The 18,377-nt window shown below is 37.4% G+C and overlaps 1 protein-coding gene across 5 annotated transcripts in view; it reads right to left on the bottom strand.

Moving 5' to 3' along the window:
* USP20 (ubiquitin specific peptidase 20) overlaps positions 1 to 18,377 on the bottom strand; it is a 48,608-nt gene that overhangs the window by 21,780 nt on the left and 8,451 nt on the right. For all 5 annotated transcript variants that reach the window (XM_051980179.1, XM_051980181.1, XM_051980177.1 and 2 more), the window contains 9 exons: positions 12,001 to 12,099; positions 11,219 to 11,315; positions 6,468 to 6,521; positions 5,345 to 5,407; positions 5,015 to 5,146; positions 4,403 to 4,499; positions 4,212 to 4,281; positions 2,160 to 2,273; positions 964 to 1,042 (listed from right to left, as the gene is read on the bottom strand). In XM_051980179.1, coding sequence (XP_051836139.1) covers positions 964 to 1,042; positions 2,160 to 2,273; positions 4,212 to 4,281; positions 4,403 to 4,499; positions 5,015 to 5,146; positions 5,345 to 5,407; positions 6,468 to 6,521; positions 11,219 to 11,299 — 690 coding nt within the window. In that variant the 5' untranslated portion in view covers positions 11,300 to 11,315; positions 12,001 to 12,099. The remainder of the gene's footprint in view (positions 1 to 963; positions 1,043 to 2,159; positions 2,274 to 4,211; positions 4,282 to 4,402; positions 4,500 to 5,014; positions 5,147 to 5,344; positions 5,408 to 6,467; positions 6,522 to 11,218; positions 11,316 to 12,000; positions 12,100 to 18,377) is intronic.

Below are 18,377 nucleotides of genomic sequence, written 5' to 3'. Positions count from 1 at the left end.
TCTCTCATTATTAGCCCTGCACTTCAAAGGCCACTTGAGTAACCTACAGGGACTTATTTCTGAATGAGAAAGTAGAAAAGGAGAAAAATTTTGAGCCTAATTCAAGAATTAGTTGTTAAATACAAGAAAGAAATAATCATTTCTTTCAAGAACAGTGTTTATAATTAACAGAAATATCATAATGATAATCAACTGTGAAAGACTTTAAAAACTCTTATCAACACATAGTGATCCACAACAATTCCAAAGGACTTACAATGAAAAATGTTATCCATCTCCAGATTGAGAACTAATGGACTCTGAACACAGATCGAAGCATATTATTTTCTCTTTAATTGATTTCATTAGGCCCAATGTGGCTAATATGAAAATGTTTTATGTGACTTTATATGTATAATGGATATCATATTTCTTGCTCTCTCAACGGCTGGGAGAGTATGGAGGGAAGGAGAAAATTTAAAACAACAACAACAACAACAAAAAACCTGGCATCTTCAGGATGCTTTTCTGGATTATTCCAAGGCTGTTTGCCATCTATTGTTCCATGTATTTGTTTTTCATCATGTATCATATATGTAACTTATATGTAACTATCTATGTACATGGTATCCTCCACCATTAAAATAGATTATTTTTACATTTTTTTGTTTTATCTTGAGTGCTTGGCACAACAACCAGTATATGTTGGTAGTGATGTTTAGTTGATTAATCATGCTGATTCTTCACCCCATTTGGGGGTTCCTTATATGTGCCTTGCCATAGTTAATGCCTAATAAATGTTTGATTGGTTTCAATGCCTTTAAAATTATAACAAATTAATTTCAATTCTATATGTTAAAAAAGAAAGATCATTTGCAAGTTTGTTTCAGGATTCAACCAATAAGTGATGTTCATATTCTATTTCTTAATACTAAATCTGGTTAAAGTTCTTGGGCTTTACACTGGACTTCTCAGCTGGCCTACCTGCTGTGCATAACCTCGAAACATGGGATTGACCAACTTGATTCCATGGGAGAGACTGGTAGGCACCACATAGCTGGGCCTGTGAAAAAAGAAGAGACAGTTTTTATCTTGCTCCCCCCGTGACAACACGATCACTCAGAATAAGACAGGGCCAGGAGTCACACAAGTCTGCATATGGAGAGATATTTGTCTTTAATGGAACAATCTAAACCACATCTTCTCAGCCAGGCCGTAGTAACAAGAGTGAACAGTACAAGCCAAAAAGGACAATATTAAGGCTCTCCAAGTTACTGAAGAGGTCTTGGCTGCAGTTTATGGGCTGATCTTTTCACTAACTACATTATTTGTTCTTTCTCATACATGGTATCAACTATTATCAGCAGCGTCTAAGAAACATGAATAATTGATCAAATTTTATCAGTTTGTGGACTAGAAATGATGATTATTAATAAATTCATTATAAAGAATAATACCTATCATTTCTATGGTGCCTTAAAGTTTACAGTCCTTTATATTCTCTAAAATGTCCCCATTTTAGAGAAAAGGAAACAGATTCAGAGAAGTGTCAGAAGCAGAATCTGAAGAAGGTCTTGGGAACTGATAGGCCAGGACTCTGATGATTACAACACAATGCCTCTCTCAAGTGAGGGAGGGCAGAGTACACCAGTTTCCTTGTAAAAGTTCCCACAATCTTTTTCCTTCAAAATCTATGATTTCATCAGTGTAAGGCGCCAACAATGATGAAATGCCAAAGTCCCTCCATCTATTGAAGTCATTACCTGTTGTGCACCTAAAGTCTCAGAGGCCTGCCTAAGGCATGTCCAGTATGGGTTAGCTCCCTTTGACAGCGAGATCAACTCTCTTTAAATTACTGAAGAATTATAGACTATGGCTGAAAAAGCCATGAATTCACACAACCTAGGTCTGGCTCATTTAGATCTTGGACTTTTCTTTGGAAGACAGATAGATAGTTCTTTGCAAAGCTGTCCCTATCCCACCAGGAAGTTATTCAAGGGAAATGACTTGAAGTAAGGAAAATGGAAAAATGACTAAATTCTACCCCATTTACAAAGCTAGCACAGAGCCAATTCAAGCTGAAAAAAAGAAAAAACTTGACATCCATTTCCCTCCCGGGTCAGAACTTGAGGGGCCACCTTCTCTCTCCCCTCATCTGCCTGAACCAGAAGCACACTCACCGCTTCTTGTGCCAGACCTCTGAGACAAGCTTCTGGTAACTTTTACATAGGGCTGGTTTCTTGTCAGTTCTCACCAGTCCTCCACACTCCAAGAAGAACTGGGTCAAAGGGGGACTAGAGAGGGAGTAAAAACAAACGAGAGTATTGAGAGGAAGAACACATGTTAATTCATCAAAGAAATATCTGGCAGGATTAGCAGGAAGCCCAGATAAAGACAGCACAGGATGATGGGAATAGCTTCAGATTCCAAATCACAGTAGTGTGTATTCAGGTTGTGACTCTTTGACTATGGGCAATTTATTTACTTTCTCTAAGCCTCAAATTTACTTATTTATATGAGAGGGATAAAATGCTTGTACTCCCAATTAGTATAAGGAAAGTACTAAGTATGTAAATCTTCAAGCATTCTAACAATGCCAGTGAGAACCTAATCAAGCCCTATCTTCCCAATAAGCTTGTAAAGATAAGAAAACAAGTATTACCATCCCCATTTTTGGTGCCATATACTGCTGAGAAAAAAGTATATTCCTTTCATCCCCATTCACTTTCCTCTAGAGGTCTACCATATCCAACTTTCCTAAAATTCAATTCACCTCTTTAACTTCTTTCTTGTTTACTTTGTGGTTAGATTTATTAAGTTCTGAGGAGGGAAAGATGTGGTCCCCTGTTAGTATAGTTTTATTGAGTATTTCTTCCTGTAACTCATTTAACTTCTTTAGAAATTTGAATGCATTTATCATTCCCATTTTATAGACAAGGAAACCAAAGCATCCCAAAGTTATGTACTTTACCCCAGTTACCCACAGCTAGTAAATGATTCCAAGTGCATTGATCTTTACACTGACTACATTGTTTATTCTTTCTTACACAAAATATCAACTGCTATCGATACATCAGCATCTAAAACACTGCTCTCCTGAATAATTTTCAGAGTTTAATAAAGCTGGATAAAGAAATGGAATGGTTCAATCAGTCAAATAATATGCATTCATTAAGTATTCATCATGTGCCAGGCACCAAAGATACAAAGACAAAAATATAAATAATAGGCCTTGTCCCCAAGGAACTTACATTCTATTGAAGGAGCAGCATATATGTATGTGTGTTTGTGTGTGTGTGTGTGTACATACGCATGCACATGTAATATATACTATGCACGTGTGTCTGTATACACACACACACAGGAGAGGGGAAAGAGAGAAAATCCTCATGCAGAAGGTGCCTGAACTGAGTGATAAAGGGGATAGAGGAGGCACAACAGGAATGATTTCCAAGTATAGAAAGTAGCTGGAGCAAAGATCCTGATTTGAAAGATGGAATGTCACAAAACGGAGACAGAAAAAAGATAGCAAGCTTAGCTGGATAGTAGAATCCATGGAGGGGATGAAGGCATAAAATGGTCAGAAATGTAAGTTTGAATCAATTGGTGAAAGACTTTAAATCCAAAGTGAGGAATCTGTGTTTGATCCCAAGAAGTCATAGGCCATTAGAGCGTAGTGAGGGGTGGTGGTGGCATAGGCCTATGGATTTGGGAAATCACTAAACTGTGAGTTGGAGGAGGGCTCAGAGAGACTGCAGACTCATTAGGAGGCTACCACAATGGGTCAGGAGAAAAATGAGGCAGCAGAGAGAAGGGAATGTTAGCAGAACTGACAAGATTCTGCAAATTATTAAAATATGTGGACTGAAGAGGAATGGGAAGTTGAGGATATTTATTTATAAGAGATCAACCTGTCCTGAGTCAGAAGTCCTACCCAGAGCAGGGCCTGCTGATGCCAGCATGACGAAGCTCTAAAGCCCTGGGGAAGATAGCCAAAAGGACTCTTAATGACAAACCAAACATTGCAGTCTCTTCCCAATTGGTTCTATTGCCATTCTAATTCTTTCAGATCTGAACTCCATGAAATTTATATTTCCTCCCAAAGGAGTCCTCTGGCTACGCCCCTGTTGATATATCTCTTTACAGAGTGCTTTGTTTCTTTTTACTGTGTCTTGGAGGAGCCTTAGGTTCCTTAATCTCCTATTATCTCCCCAGGTGTCCTGATTACTTACCAGTTGGAGAGTGCCTGGAGGGCTGCATTCATGTAGCAAGAATTCCCAAGGTTTTTCAAACCAGTCAGGCCTACAGAAGCAGGAAAGGAATGAAAGAGGTACATGAGAATTTTGAAACCACATATGCATGTGGTTATATACATGCTCCAGACTCAAAGTAGACAGCTTAGCTCTTTAAAGTGGGCTATTACCTCGAGGTTTCAAGTCATCATCCTCAGACTCAGATTCCCCTTCATCGGCTACTGCAATAGGGACAGCCTTCAAAGAGTGAGAAGGCAAAGGAGTTTCCTATATGAAAGACCCAGAAGAAAAGAGCAATATATAAACTTCACTTGAGAAAGCTACAGATATGTGTGTATCTATATATAATAGATATGTATACATATGTGTATACATACATATACACATACTGAGGCAAAAGCCTTAAATATAAAAGCACTCACTAGGAAAGAGATGAAAAAGTTTGCTTAGCAACATTACTTTGTTTTTCAACAGTGCTCTTCTCCAAAAAGCTCAGATATTCTAGGAAAGCTGAGGACAGGAAGTGTTTATTCTATGTCAGAAAGGGAATTCAGATCCAAAAGAAATGACATGCCCAAAATCACATGTATACTCACAAGAATCCAATTTAAATTTCCTCAGTGTTTAGTGCTATGTTTTGTCTAAAGCATTACAGTGCCCTTTGGGCTGAAAAAAGCCAACTTTTTTTTTTTTAAAAACAGTAATGTTGGGGCTAGTTGAAATACCTAGTACATAGGAGGTACTAGAGAAGTATCTGCAGATTGAATAGTGTTAAGACCTACCTGCTCTGAGAACTTGGATGGTGGAGCTGGTGTGGGTGCTGCCAACCTCTGATCCAAGAAGACTTCCTTTTCACAAGCGTAACACCATACACGGAAAGTGGTGAGATTCACAGTCAGATTGTGCTTTTTGGCCTAGAAAGTGAAAGGAGTAGCTGAATAGTCATATAAGGTTATGAGCTTGAAGGCCTTCTGGCTACATGGACTCCTGCCATAGTCCGGCTCTGTGTAACTGCTAATAAAATTTGGTAAACTCTTTGGACAACCTAGTAAGTAAGGACTGTTCTCTTTCCTCTTCCACCCAGTTAGAGGGGCCTGAAGGGAAAGGTTTACCTGTGCATGAATAGTGCTATGGTCAGCAAAAGATTCTCCACATCCAACATAAGGGCAAGCAACCTAGGAGAACAGAAAAGGAAATGAGTTAGTAGAAGCAAATGCTAAGCAGCTTAGGAAATCAAGACCAAAAAAATAACTGCATCCTAAATTACTATTTAGCATCTAGATTATTATTATACTTCTTCCAAACTCTTGATACAACGCTGAATTGGACATTGCTGGGATTTTTTTGACTTCAAATTCTAAAAGTAAACTAAAATTGGGAATATTTATCATCTCAGAAAATGAAGGGTACATGCCTGGGATTCTACAGAAAGATCAGCTTTGGGCCCTTTAAGACCCTTTCATGACCAACAACTCTTCTTCCCTTGCAATTAAAAAGGATTTTCAATGCTATGCTATGCGTAAGGGGAGATGACCCTGCTATGGTCTCATAACAGATCTTTTCTTCTAACCATCTTATCTCCATTAAAAGAGTTTTCTCATTCCCTGTTCTACTTCTTGTTTGTCATGAGAGAGTAGAGAATGTCTTTTTCTGAAGATTTGTGATTTGTAATCTGCCTGAGTTTATGCCATTCCCCATACCTAGAATATCTTCCCTAATTCCTCCAAATAATATGGCTACTTCAAAGGTCCAATATAATCCCATTTGTGACATAAAGCTTTCTCCCATCACCCCAATTCAAAGACTGGTTTAACTTTTCACAGTACTCCTGTGCCATTCATCTTTACCTCTTGGTTGGCACTTAATCACACTCTCCTTCACTTTTTGAAGGGTTGTCTTGCCTCCTCAATGAATTACAGTTTCATTTCTTATTATTTTCCATACTTTTCACAGAACTAGTATGGCATGTGCACAGTCAGAGCCTGTCATTTGGGTGACTGGCTAGAATATAACAGGGTGTAGCCCTCTCTCATGAGCTTCCCATCTTTATGTGAAGAGATATGAATAAGTAACATCATGTGCCCTGAATTTCTTTGCCTCTGGTGCCCTCTTGATTTGGTTTTTTAGAACTACATCTGAACTGATAGAACCTATTTTCTATTTAAAGGCTTTAGGGAGATAGACTACCTAACTTGTAAACATCACTAGCCTGTGAAAAACCCTGAGTTGTTTTACCTGGAGACAGGCCCAGAGGTTCGGTCCTCCTGCTCCACAGGACTGGCAAGTTCCCTTTTTCATGCAAAAGAAAAAGAATCTCTTTTAAGAAGTTGCAGGAGTCCCTCAGAGCTTTTGCTTACGTCTATGACTGACCCAGAAATCATCAAGTATTTGGGTAAGTCAGTCAGTACAAGTCTATGAGGTGGAATCACTTCTGTTGTTCTCCTCTAGCAAAAAATATTCAATTTCCCATTTTAAATGTCTACAAATCTCAGCCAGATGAAATCCTCAGACTTGCCAATATATAAGCTCTGGGCTTTCCCACTGGCACCCTGGTACTCAGATTATACACAGTTCTGCAGTCCTACTACCTGCAGTTCCAAGGGTGACCTGTGACTTCAGACCTGACATCCTGAGAGGAGGAACTATGTAGAGGTCCCAGCCAACAAATCCATCCTCCAGAGCCAGTGGAGAACTGGGCCACAGAACACAGAATGTAAGAGCTGTAAGGGACTTTGAAAACCATTTCTTCATTTCATAGAGAAGGAAACTTGGGTCCAGAGAAAGGAAGCAACCTAATTCAGTCAGTGGCAAAAACAGACCTAGAGCCAGGCTTCTTCATGTTCTAGGAAAGACTCTTTCCACTATGATGCCCTTCTAATCACCCCAAGCATCAACATCTCAGTCTTGTGCTTTTTACCAATGGTCTCCAAACTATTATGATCATGAATCCCTAACATTAAAAACCATTTAAACACATACTCTTTATATGCATATATCTACTTTTTATGTATTATGTATGTGTATTATTATACTAATAATTTTGTATATTATAAAACTTATGCAAAAATAAAATTTGATAAAAAAATTAAACAAAGATTAATATTGGACCTTAGAGTCAATAAGAAGCCCATGAAATTTATTGAGTAAATAAATGATATGATTACATCTGAGCTTTAGGAAAATAATTTTGCTGGCTATATGGAAGGATTGATTGAAGTGTGGAAGAGATTTGAGGATGGAAGACCAATTAGGAGACAAGGCAATATAGTTCAGGGAAAAGGTGATGAAAATCTGAGCTGAGGTGATGGTAGTGTACTTGGTAATAATTAGACTAAGACTACCTCAGAGGAGTCTAAGACTGGTGCAGAAGGGGTCTGCAGAAAAGGAGTGGGAGAAGTTTCAGGAGGAGAGGGTAGATATCAAGGTATTAAAGCCTGTAATAGATGGCAGAATGTAATGTATATTGTCAACTTTCAATTGGTTAATCGCATAATCCCTGGGATCAGGCTGAAACCCTGTTTGGACATCCCATATTCTGATTATTCCATACTGATCAGTTAGTCAACAAGCATTTATCAAGTACTTGCTTTGTATCAGCACTAGGGATACAAAGAAAGGTACAAACCTGGTTCCTGGCCTCAGGGAATTCAGATTCTCAAGGGAGATATAAGACACAAGCAACTATGTACTACATAGATATGTGTGTGTTTATGTCCACACACACACACTTACTCCCATTATAAATGTAATATAAGTGGAAGGCATTAGCACTAAAGGAAAGGTAAAGGGAATAAGAAACATCTCCTGAAAGCAAGATTTGAGCAAAGTTTTTAATGGTGAAAATTCCAGATGTGGAAGACAGCCAGTTAAAAAAACAGGGAATTATGAAATCAAGTGTTATGTGCAAGGACTGGCAAAAAGACCAGTATCATTGAATAATGGCATACATGGAGGAGAGAAAGTATAAGCAGTCCAGAAAGTAAATGCTGGACAGATTAAGTACTCTAAATGATAAACAGAGAATGTGGGGTTTGATCATGGAGGAAATTAACAGGGAACCACTAGAGTTAAATATGCAATGGAGAGACCCATGTATTAGGAAAACTTCTTTGGTCACTTAGTGTAGAATATAATGGACTGGGGAGAGACTTGAGGCAGAGAGACCTGCCACCAAACCATAGCAATAATCCAGGCATGAGGTAATAAGAGCCTGTAATAGAGGGTGACATTGTCAGAAGGGAGAGGGAATGAAGGTAAAAACTATAGTTGGGGACCCAGATTGGATCTGTGGGGTTGAGTGTGAAGAGCTGGGGAGAAAGCCTAGGCTGCGCACCTGGTGACTGAAGGATAGTGTTGCTCTTGACAATAATAGCAGAGTTTAGCAGAGGAAGTGGGAGTTGAATAAAATGAGTGCAGTTCTGGACTTGATGAGTTTAAGATGTCACATCTAGTTTGAGATGGCCAACAGGCAGTTAAGAGATAAGAGACCTTAGGGCTGGGTAAGCAGATTTGAGAATCACCAGGAGAGAGAGAAAGTAATTTAGTCACAGGTCTCTGATGAGGTCACCAAGCAATGCTGGGAAGGCAGCAATGACAAGTTTGGATATGGGAGTTGAGTCTGAGTGAAAAGGCAAAAATGATACTGAGGTGTTTGGCCTGGGGGGCTGAGAGGATGGTAGTGTCCTCCCCAGTAACAGGGAAGCTGAGAAGGACATAGTGTTTTGGGAAAAAAAAGAACAAGTTCAGTTTGGGACATACTGCATAGGAGACACCCAGTTCAAATAATCATGGCAATCAGCATTTATACAAAGTCTACTATGTGCCAGACACTCTGCTAGGTGCTAATTATCTCTTTTGATTCTCACAAAAACCCTGGGAGGCAGATGCTGTTTTCCCCATTTTATAGTGCAGGAAACTGAGGAAAAAAGAGATAGAGTGATTTGTCATAGTCATACAACTAGGATATATCTGAAGCTACATTTGAGTTCAAGTTTTCCAAAGGTGGAAGCCTATTTTATCCATTTTATCACTTAGGTGCCCCAAAATGGCCAATGGTCAACTGTTGAAACAAGACTAAGGAATCTGCATTAAAAAGAAGCCATAGGTAATGACCAGGTATCCTCTGCCAAATGGGAAGTCCCCAGGGGCAGGACTTGATTAAACAAATCTAAAAAAGAACAAGCCATAGATAAATAAAAACACAAAGGCTTTAATTTTGACAGAGGGGCAAACAGTTCTAATATAAAACTGGATGCCTTATTACTTGTCTCCAGAAGCTAATGATGGTGGAATTTGGCTGTCTATGTGATCCAATTATTAGAGACTGCTTATAAGCAGAGGTGTTACATGGAAAGCTCAGGCTGTCCCAGATAAAAATGTAATTGGGAAATAGTTAGCAAAATATGTAAAAATACAATAGAACAATATGGTTGTTTTTCTCAGTCAATATGTAGTGGGCAGGGATCCTTACCTACTTGTTTAGTGGCCCCCGTTTCTATTTGAGTTTGATACCACTGCTGTATAGCCTTAAAGCAAAAACATAAGATAATGCACACAATGCCTTCATTTTAAAAGTGAAGATAGTGAGAGATTCAAAGAGGGCAAGGTGATCAATTCAAAGTCTAATAGTAGTAACAGAAACAAAAACAATACAGGTGGCAGAGTTCCCAGCCTAAATTTCCATCTCCACTGCATACCTCATTAATTCTGAGAGAAATTCCAAATCGCACCCAGAGGTTATACAGGCTTCTGTCACAAGACTCAAGAGCTATTTTTTGTTTGGTTAGTTTTAAAAGAATATAAGACACGTAAAACAAAAATCTAAGAAAACATCTAGAAAAAAGCCCTGAGATTTAAAAGGCTACTGTTAGAAAACAGTCACTAAATTGGTAATCACTGATTAAAGGGATATTTATTAAGTCTGTTCTTGAAGGTAAATTATAAAAACATCCTGTTTTGGGTGCAATTCATGCTATAGAGAGAGCGAACATAAACACCCGTGATTTTCAACAGCTTTGGAATTTCAATGTGTTTTATACCTTGTTTGATTTTATGCCATACTTTTCTCCTCTAAGTATTTTATTATTTAAAGTTAATTTTGTTTCAAGAATTTCATGACACTCTTGAAAGTAAACAGAGAAGTTCTAGAGATGTACAGATCACCAGAAAAAGGGCCAGATTTGAACTTACATTCTCCTGACTCCAGGGCCAGTACTCTATCAATCGATAGATGCCATCTTAGCTGCTCCAAATCATAAACTCTTAAGAGATGAAAAGGACCCAAAGACCCTGAATCCCAAGTCCCACACTGAGAATTCCATTTACAAAGATTCTGGGATTAGGTCTTTGCTTAGGTGTTTCCAAAAATGGAAGTTCATTACTTTGGTCCCTCATGTAACATGGCTTTCAAAGGCTTTGTACTCTTTTGGACATAAACTAATTTATATGGCCTTTAAAATGTGGCACTCACAACTGTTCTTTTAATACTCAGAAAAATAATTCACTTGGAAAGAGATTAGGGTGCTTTCATCTCATGCCACATTCTAACAAGGGTTGTACGAAAGAAGGATAAAAGGACCAACCAGCCCTTTCTGGGCAACAGCAAATATATGAAGTATTTTGCCCAATGATGCCTTAATCTTCTCATTTTAAATGAATTTACCAAATCCCCAATGAGTATTCCTTTGTATTAGTATTTATATATTATTTCCAAATGCCAATGGCTTGAGAGCATTACCATTAGCTAAATTAAAATCAAACTGATCCAACTCATCATGGTTGGCCATTAGAATACATCACCAGGAAAACAGCCTCCTAACAGGATGTCAATATGTTCAAAAAGATGGAAGGAGGATGAGGACACAAGAAATTGGCATCAGGAGGTCTTTGTATATAGTCGAACCCTTCCACTGATACAGGTCATTTCTGGACTCCAAGAGCAAGTCCAATAACCAGACCCCATCTCCTATAAAAGTGTGACATCTTACCTTGGATTTCAGTAGTAAGTCCTCTTTGGTGACCTCACCTATAGAATCAAGGTGAGGGCAAAATTCCCTGGAGTCTCCCATTCTTACCCTAATGCACCTAAGAGGATATAAAAGTCACCTTTAGTTGATTAGCCTCATTTCACAGGGGAAAAAAAGTTAACTACTAATATAAACACCCATATGCTCAAAACTAGACACTGTTTGCTACTGGGTTTTTTGTTTTGTTTTTTTAGACTGAATCAAATTTTTTAGCCCAGTGAATATTCTCCTTTGATAATTGTTAGGGAGCAATACAAGAAAGTTGATTATATTTATAAGAGCTACAGAGAAAAAAGATCAGACATTTCTATCCAAATTTTCCTAAATATTCCTCTAGAGAAACAAAACGTTTTATATTCTGTGAACAACTTCATCAAAAGGAGTACCTAAAATTATTAAATAATGACAAATAATAGTAAAAGCAGCATAATCAGCCCTTACTAAGGATTCCTTTTGGGAAATGTCATTCAGAAACAACTTTCTAAATCTAAGAAGCCAAAGCAGAGTTCAAGTACCTTGTCAAAGGCACTGCATATAGAGGCATTTAATCTATTTTGATTAAACTAGTAAGTGGATCTATTTATAAAAGCAGGGCTAATTCAGACAAAAAAGCAATATGTATAATAACTTAATGTAGCTCTTCTGTATTTCAACAGAAATCACATAGATCTCCAAAGGTGGCTTTATCATTGTCATGAATGAACAATTTCATCCATCACCTGTGAGAATCTGGTTTGCCATACCTCTAAGTGAATCCACTGAGCAGTTGTAAGCATTCTCCTATAGATGATTCAACGTTTCAACTTCTTTGGAAGAAGCTGATCAGGATTATACCAAAGAGCCTAGAAAAAAGAAAACAAATACCAGTCTTTCATTATTTAAAAAAATAACTTTTATTAATATTAATATATAATAAACAATAATATTAATAACAACATGTATATTTGGAACAGCTAAGCAGAGCAGTGGATGGAGCACCAGGCCTGGCTCTCTTGGACTCATCTTCCTGAGTTGGAATTTGGCCTCAGATACTTATTGGCTATGTGACCCTGAGCAAGTCACTTCATCTTCTTTGGCTCAATTTCCCACCTGTAACTTAAGCTGGAGAAGGAAATGACAAACCACTCTGGCATCTCTGTCAAGAAAACCCCAGCCAGGGTTACAACATGACTGAAAATGAATTAACATGAATATTGCTTTTTAATATTTACCAAGCACTTTACACATATGATTTCATTTAACCCTATGAGCTGAGTGCTATTTTATTCCCATTTGATGGATAAATTGAGGCTTAGGGAGGGTAAGTGGACTTAACTAGGGTCATGCAGCTAGTCTGCAACAAGATTTAAACTCAAGTCTTTCTTACTCCAAGTCCAGGGCTCCATCCCCTGGCCATCTGGCTGCATGGTTTAACAGACCTATGCAGATTTAAAAAAAAAAATTTAAGATGCCTCTAATATCAGGTGATCAATATTTAACAAACCCCTGTAAGACAGGACGTATAGTCGTTTTCTATAAAATGCCACACTCCAGAGCTGGGGTTCTTAACCTCTGTGTATTATGGGGAAGCCAATAAAACTATTCTGAGAATCATATTTTTCAATGCATAAAATACAATATGCTAATTATAAAAGAAATTAATTACATTTAAATATAGTTATCAAAGCATTTTTTTTTAAGTTCAAAAACCTTTGGTTAAGAAATTTGAAATCAGGAATTTAAAACTTGAAACCAATCATTGTCCTGTGTTTTGCAGATTCAGTTTAACTAATGTTCCCTTCTAACTGCCACTCCTTTTTCAAACTTCTTTATTAGGAACATTAGCCCTCCCAGAGAGTTGAAGAAGGAGTATGTGGAATTGGTTGTAGCCATAGTCTGGAGCCTCAAAAACTTTGAAGGATGAAGTAGGTTATAATAGTTTGGAATTGGAAAAACCTAGATTTAAATCTCCTCTCTACATTTACTAACTATATGATTCTGCAAGTCACTTATCTTTTAGCTACTTCATGCAACTCTCTAAAACTAATCTAGGGGCAGCTAGATGGTGCAGTGGACAGAGCACCAGCCCTGAAGTCAGGAGGACCTGAGTTCAACTCTGACCTCAGACATTTAACACTTCCTAGCTGTGTGACCCTGGGCAAGTCATTTAACCTCAATTGCCTCAGCAAAATAAGCAAAAAATAAAATAAAATAAAAATAAAAACAATCTAGTTTGAGATCTGAAACCTGGATTGAAGTTCCATCAAGGGTAGTTCACCATGCAAACTGAAGCATTCAAACAATAAAGCCAAATAGACCTTTAATTTCTAAGATTAATTTATCTTATTTTGCAGATAGACTAGGCACATTGCCAACACTTCCAATGGACTTTTCTGACAACTAGAAATTGCTCAGCCTTGAAGCCAGCTCAGGCTCAGCAAGCAAGATTATCTGCCCTCTGGACTTCACCAGATTCCTTCAGACCTATTAAGGAGAATTCCATAGAGGCTACAGGAGGATATGTGGATTCAGAGCAGTGGCTGTTAGTCTTGGCCCAAAAATACTATTCTTTTCTTTTCCCTTTCGGGTTCAGCTTCAAATCCCTTCAGTTAGGATGGGCTTGGCTTTTTATCAAACACTCCATCCTAGCTCATCAATCATATTTTGTTTCAAGGAGCTATCATTTGGAATTTTCCTAAGTTTCCAGAAACACAAACCTATTACAATTTACTTCATCCTTCAAAGTTTTTAAGGTTTCAGATTGTGGCTACAACAAATTCCATCCACCCCTTCTCCAACTCCCCGGGAGGACTAGAGTACCTAAAAAAGAACTGTTTGAAAAAGGAGTGGCATTTGGAAGGGAACAATATTTAAACTGAATCCACAAATCACAGGACAATGATTGGCTTCAAGTTTTAAATTCCTTATCTTTCCATCCCCTAAAACAGAATAAGCAGCATTTTCAAAAGTTTCTCCCCAGAGGCTATCACACTCATTTAGTATTTATGCTTTACTGAAAAGTTATTTACCTTTGTATAGATTCTCTCTTCACAATTTAGACTTTTAACTACTTCAGAACAAATCAATTCAACCAGCATTTATTATGAACTAAATGCTAAGAATGGAGCTGAATGTGCAAAGATTAAAAAAAATTAAAAAGCAACATTCTTTTCCCTTAAGGAGTTTACATTTTTCTGGAAAATATAATGTGTACTAGAAACCAAAAAACCAAAACTTATACAAAGCAATTTCAAAGATGAGAGGGTGCAGCAGTATAACTAGGGAGAACACAAAAAGTTTTATATGGGAGAATGCACTAGAGTCAAGCGCTAAAAGAAGCTAAGGATTCTAAGAGTTGAAGGTGACAAACGATTAAGTTCCTCCACACCAGTAATCATTACTGCAAAGGTGAGAGAAAGGATGTCATGGTGTGAAGAACAATTAGTAATCCATTCTTATGGGATTAGAGAAAAAAAGAAAGAAAAGAATAGTAAATGAAAAGGAGAATGTAGATGGGAATAATATCACAAGGACTTCAAATGCTAGTCTGAGGAGTTTGTATTTTATCCTAGATGCAACAAAACTACAGAAGCTTTTGAGTAGGGTGGTGACATAGATCTAATTGGGTGATGTCAATTTGGCAACTGTGTAGAGAATGGGCTAGACAGGGGAATGACTATAGGCAGGAAAAAAAACCACTGTAAGACTACTGCAATTATGCAGGCAAGAGATAGTAAAGGTCTAGGCTAGAGTTGAGACTAATAAGTTTGCAGAATCTAGGTGCAAGAGATGTAGAAAAAGAATGGCAAGACTTGGAAACTGATTGAATATGGGAGCTACAGAGAGAAAAGTCAAGCATAACCCAAGATATTAAACCTGAGTATCTAAGATGATGATAACTCTTCATAAAATAAAAGCTAGGAAGAAGAGTTTGGCAGAAAAGATATGGAAATGATGATATTTGGGTTCCTAGTGGTCAAGGAGTTAAATGATGAGGTTAGTGGCAGGTTTGGGGTTCAGGGAACCAAATGAAGAGGTTTGGCTCCCTAAATTCCCTTGAAATTTGGCATATGGGAACCCCCTTCTGATGGTGCAAAGGTCCTTCATAAAGGAATTTATGAACCTGAAAACCTAATTGGTAAAAGAAGTTTATTACTGGCATTGGGAAGTCAGCCTTTGCTATGCATGAATAGAAAGACTGAATTCCTTAGTGGCAAGGTCCTGACAGAGAAGTAAAGTTTCTAGTACAGAAATTCCAACAGAGAGGTATAAAGTCTTGTGAAGGAAATAGGTGAGATAAAGAGAGGGTAATGCTGAAAGAGAATATCATTTCAGTGGGCAGAGGGTTGCAGCTATGCCAGGGAGAGAGAGTTTCCTTGGCATGGTATATTAGATCCTCTGCAAAGAAATGATTTGAAAATTGCTGTTTTTATAAGAAAATCTGTGACAGAAGTTTCAAGACAATGGGATTCCTTCAATGTTGTCACTGTCCCCAGGCCTAGATGAGACCACTTACTGGGAGTAGTTTTGAGCTAACAATAGAATAGAAATCTAGATCTCCAGCTAAATGAGATTACTTCAACTAGTCCTATCAAGATAAATCACTTTATCTTGGTTCCCTTGGTTTATCTTCGGGTCTCACAGAGGCAGGGTTCAAGGAGAATTTCTCCTTGAAGGAGTTTCTCAAGTGTTCTATCTCATGGCTCATTCCCAAAGTCAGAGAAAGAGAAAGAGAAAGAGTTTCGGGGCTCCCCTCATCAGTACAATCAGAGGATCTCAAATCTAAACTCTATAACTTACTATCTTAAGCAAATCATATAACATCTAAATCTCAGTTTCTTCATGTGTAAAATGAAGGGGCTAAAACTTAAATGATTTCTAAGATGCCTTCCAGTTCCAAATATCTGCTCTGTCATCATCTGAGATACTTACAGGACATTTAGATGGAAACATCCAGCATGCAGGTGAGATTCCAGGAAAGAAAGAGATAATTTGGGGAGTCATGATCTATAATCATGGAAGCAGATGAGATCACAGGAGAAAAGACTAAAGGATATCTAGAAAGAAGACTAGATGATAAAGAGCTTTAAGAGTTGCACATATTTAGTGAAGAGGAGGATAATGTTCCATCCAAAGAATACTGAGGAATGATCAGAAGAGCTGAAGAAGTATGGTCTAGGGCTTTTTAAACTTTTTCCACTTGCAATCCTTTTATATCCAAGAAATGTTTATGTGACTGCGTATATAGATATGTAAAATAAGACATACAAATCAAACATTTACTGACAATAAATCAGAAATTTGTTTTAAAATAATTATTTGGTGCATATATGTGTTTATAATTTTGTCATTTATTAAAGATGAAAGCAAATTTGCATACTAATGAGATGGACATATGTATTTATTTTTATATAATTAAATATTTGTAAAATATTCGATACCTTTTATTGTTGTCAAATTTTTCATGACCCCCACATTCAATTATATGATCCTTCATGGGAGTCATATGCATAAGGAAAACCTGGATTCTGATTCATATTAGTTATATGACCTTGGATGAGACATTTAATCTTTCAGTACCCTAGACAGCTCTATAGCTGCAAAGGTGAAAAGCAGTTGTATCAGGGAAAATCCCTTACCTGAAGCTCCTTGTGCCAATGAAATTACACATCTGTTCAAAAACAATGAGAGGAAACCAAGACTATCATAGTAGAGAGAAGCAGAGCTTTCAAGAGGCCAAGAAGAATGAGGCTGAAAAAAGATCAATGGATTTGGCAGGTAAGAAATTGTTGGTCATCTTTAAGAAATTAGAATGATAGGTTTGTAAAGGGATTGACAACTGAATGGTAGGTAAGGAAATGGAGGTAATTAAGTGACCCCTTTCCAGGAATTTGATGGAGAAAGAAAGAGATATAGGAAACATTCAAAGGCACAGCAGAATCAAGTGAAGGTCATTTAAATTATGAGCCAAGTTTTAAGGCATGAGAAAGGAGCCATGTATAGAAAGATTAAAAAAAAAAAAAAAAAAAAAAAAAAAAGGACAGGGAATGACAAAGGGAACAAATTCCAGGAAGAGACTGGAGATCAAAAGCACAAGAAGAGAGATTGGTTTCAACAAGAAAGCCACCATCTTTCAGAGAATGGAGGAAAAACTAAGAAAACATGAGCAGGGATTGTGAGCTAAGGAGAAGGAAATAAAATCCTCATGGATGGACTCTCTTTTCTTTTCTTTTTTTTGTTTGATTCTTTTTTTTTTAATTAAAGCGTTTTATTTTCAAAACATATGCATGGATAATTTTTCTTTTCTTTTTTATTTTATTTTAATAGCCTTTTATTTACAGATTATATGTATGGGTAACTTTACAGCATTGACAATTGCCAAACTTCTTGTATGGATCTTTTTTCAACATTAACTTTTGCAAAACCTTGTCTTCCAATTTCCCCCCTCTTCCCCCTAACCCCTCCCCTAGATGGCAAAGTAATCCAATATATACATACATATTTATACAATTATCTTGCTGCACAAGAAAAATCAAATCAAAAAGGAAAAAAATGAGGAAGAAAATAAAATGCAAACAATCAACAATAAAAAGAATGCAAATGCTATGTTGTGATCCATCCTCGGTTTCCACAGTCCTCTGGGTATAGATGGCTCTCTTCATAACAAGATCATTAGAACTGGCCTGAATCATCTTATTGTTGATAAAAAACCATGGATGGACTCTCTTTTCTCAGAGAAATAAAGGACCAGGTTTTTTGCCAAATGTAGCCTATCCTAACAGACAGCAATGTGTAAATTTAGGGACATTTCCACTCCAAATATTCATATGAACTATTTGAGCTCATCCTGTGGTAGAGCCTTCCAAGCTTATATTGGTCTAAGCAGCCACAGTTGGACATACTGTACCTTGACCCCATCCGAGTGATATCATTTTGGTCTTCTTTGAGTACCAAGGACAACAATCAACTTAACAGAACACCTTGCTCCATTGTTCAGTGTTTGTCAGTGATCAATACTCTTCACAATCATATTATAGTTTTGCAACTTATACAGACAATACACTTTGGCAGAGATGGAAACTCAAAATAGCAAAAATAAAGAAATCATAATTTATGGTTGGCAAGCAATTAATAGCTACAT

This window comes from Antechinus flavipes, chromosome 2 (genome assembly GCF_016432865.1).
Source record: "Antechinus flavipes isolate AdamAnt ecotype Samford, QLD, Australia chromosome 2, AdamAnt_v2, whole genome shotgun sequence".
NCBI classification, from domain to species: domain Eukaryota; kingdom Metazoa; phylum Chordata; class Mammalia; order Dasyuromorphia; family Dasyuridae; genus Antechinus; species Antechinus flavipes.
The sequence above is the reverse complement of the archived record's forward strand: the minus strand, read 5'-3'. Positions and strand labels throughout refer to the sequence as shown.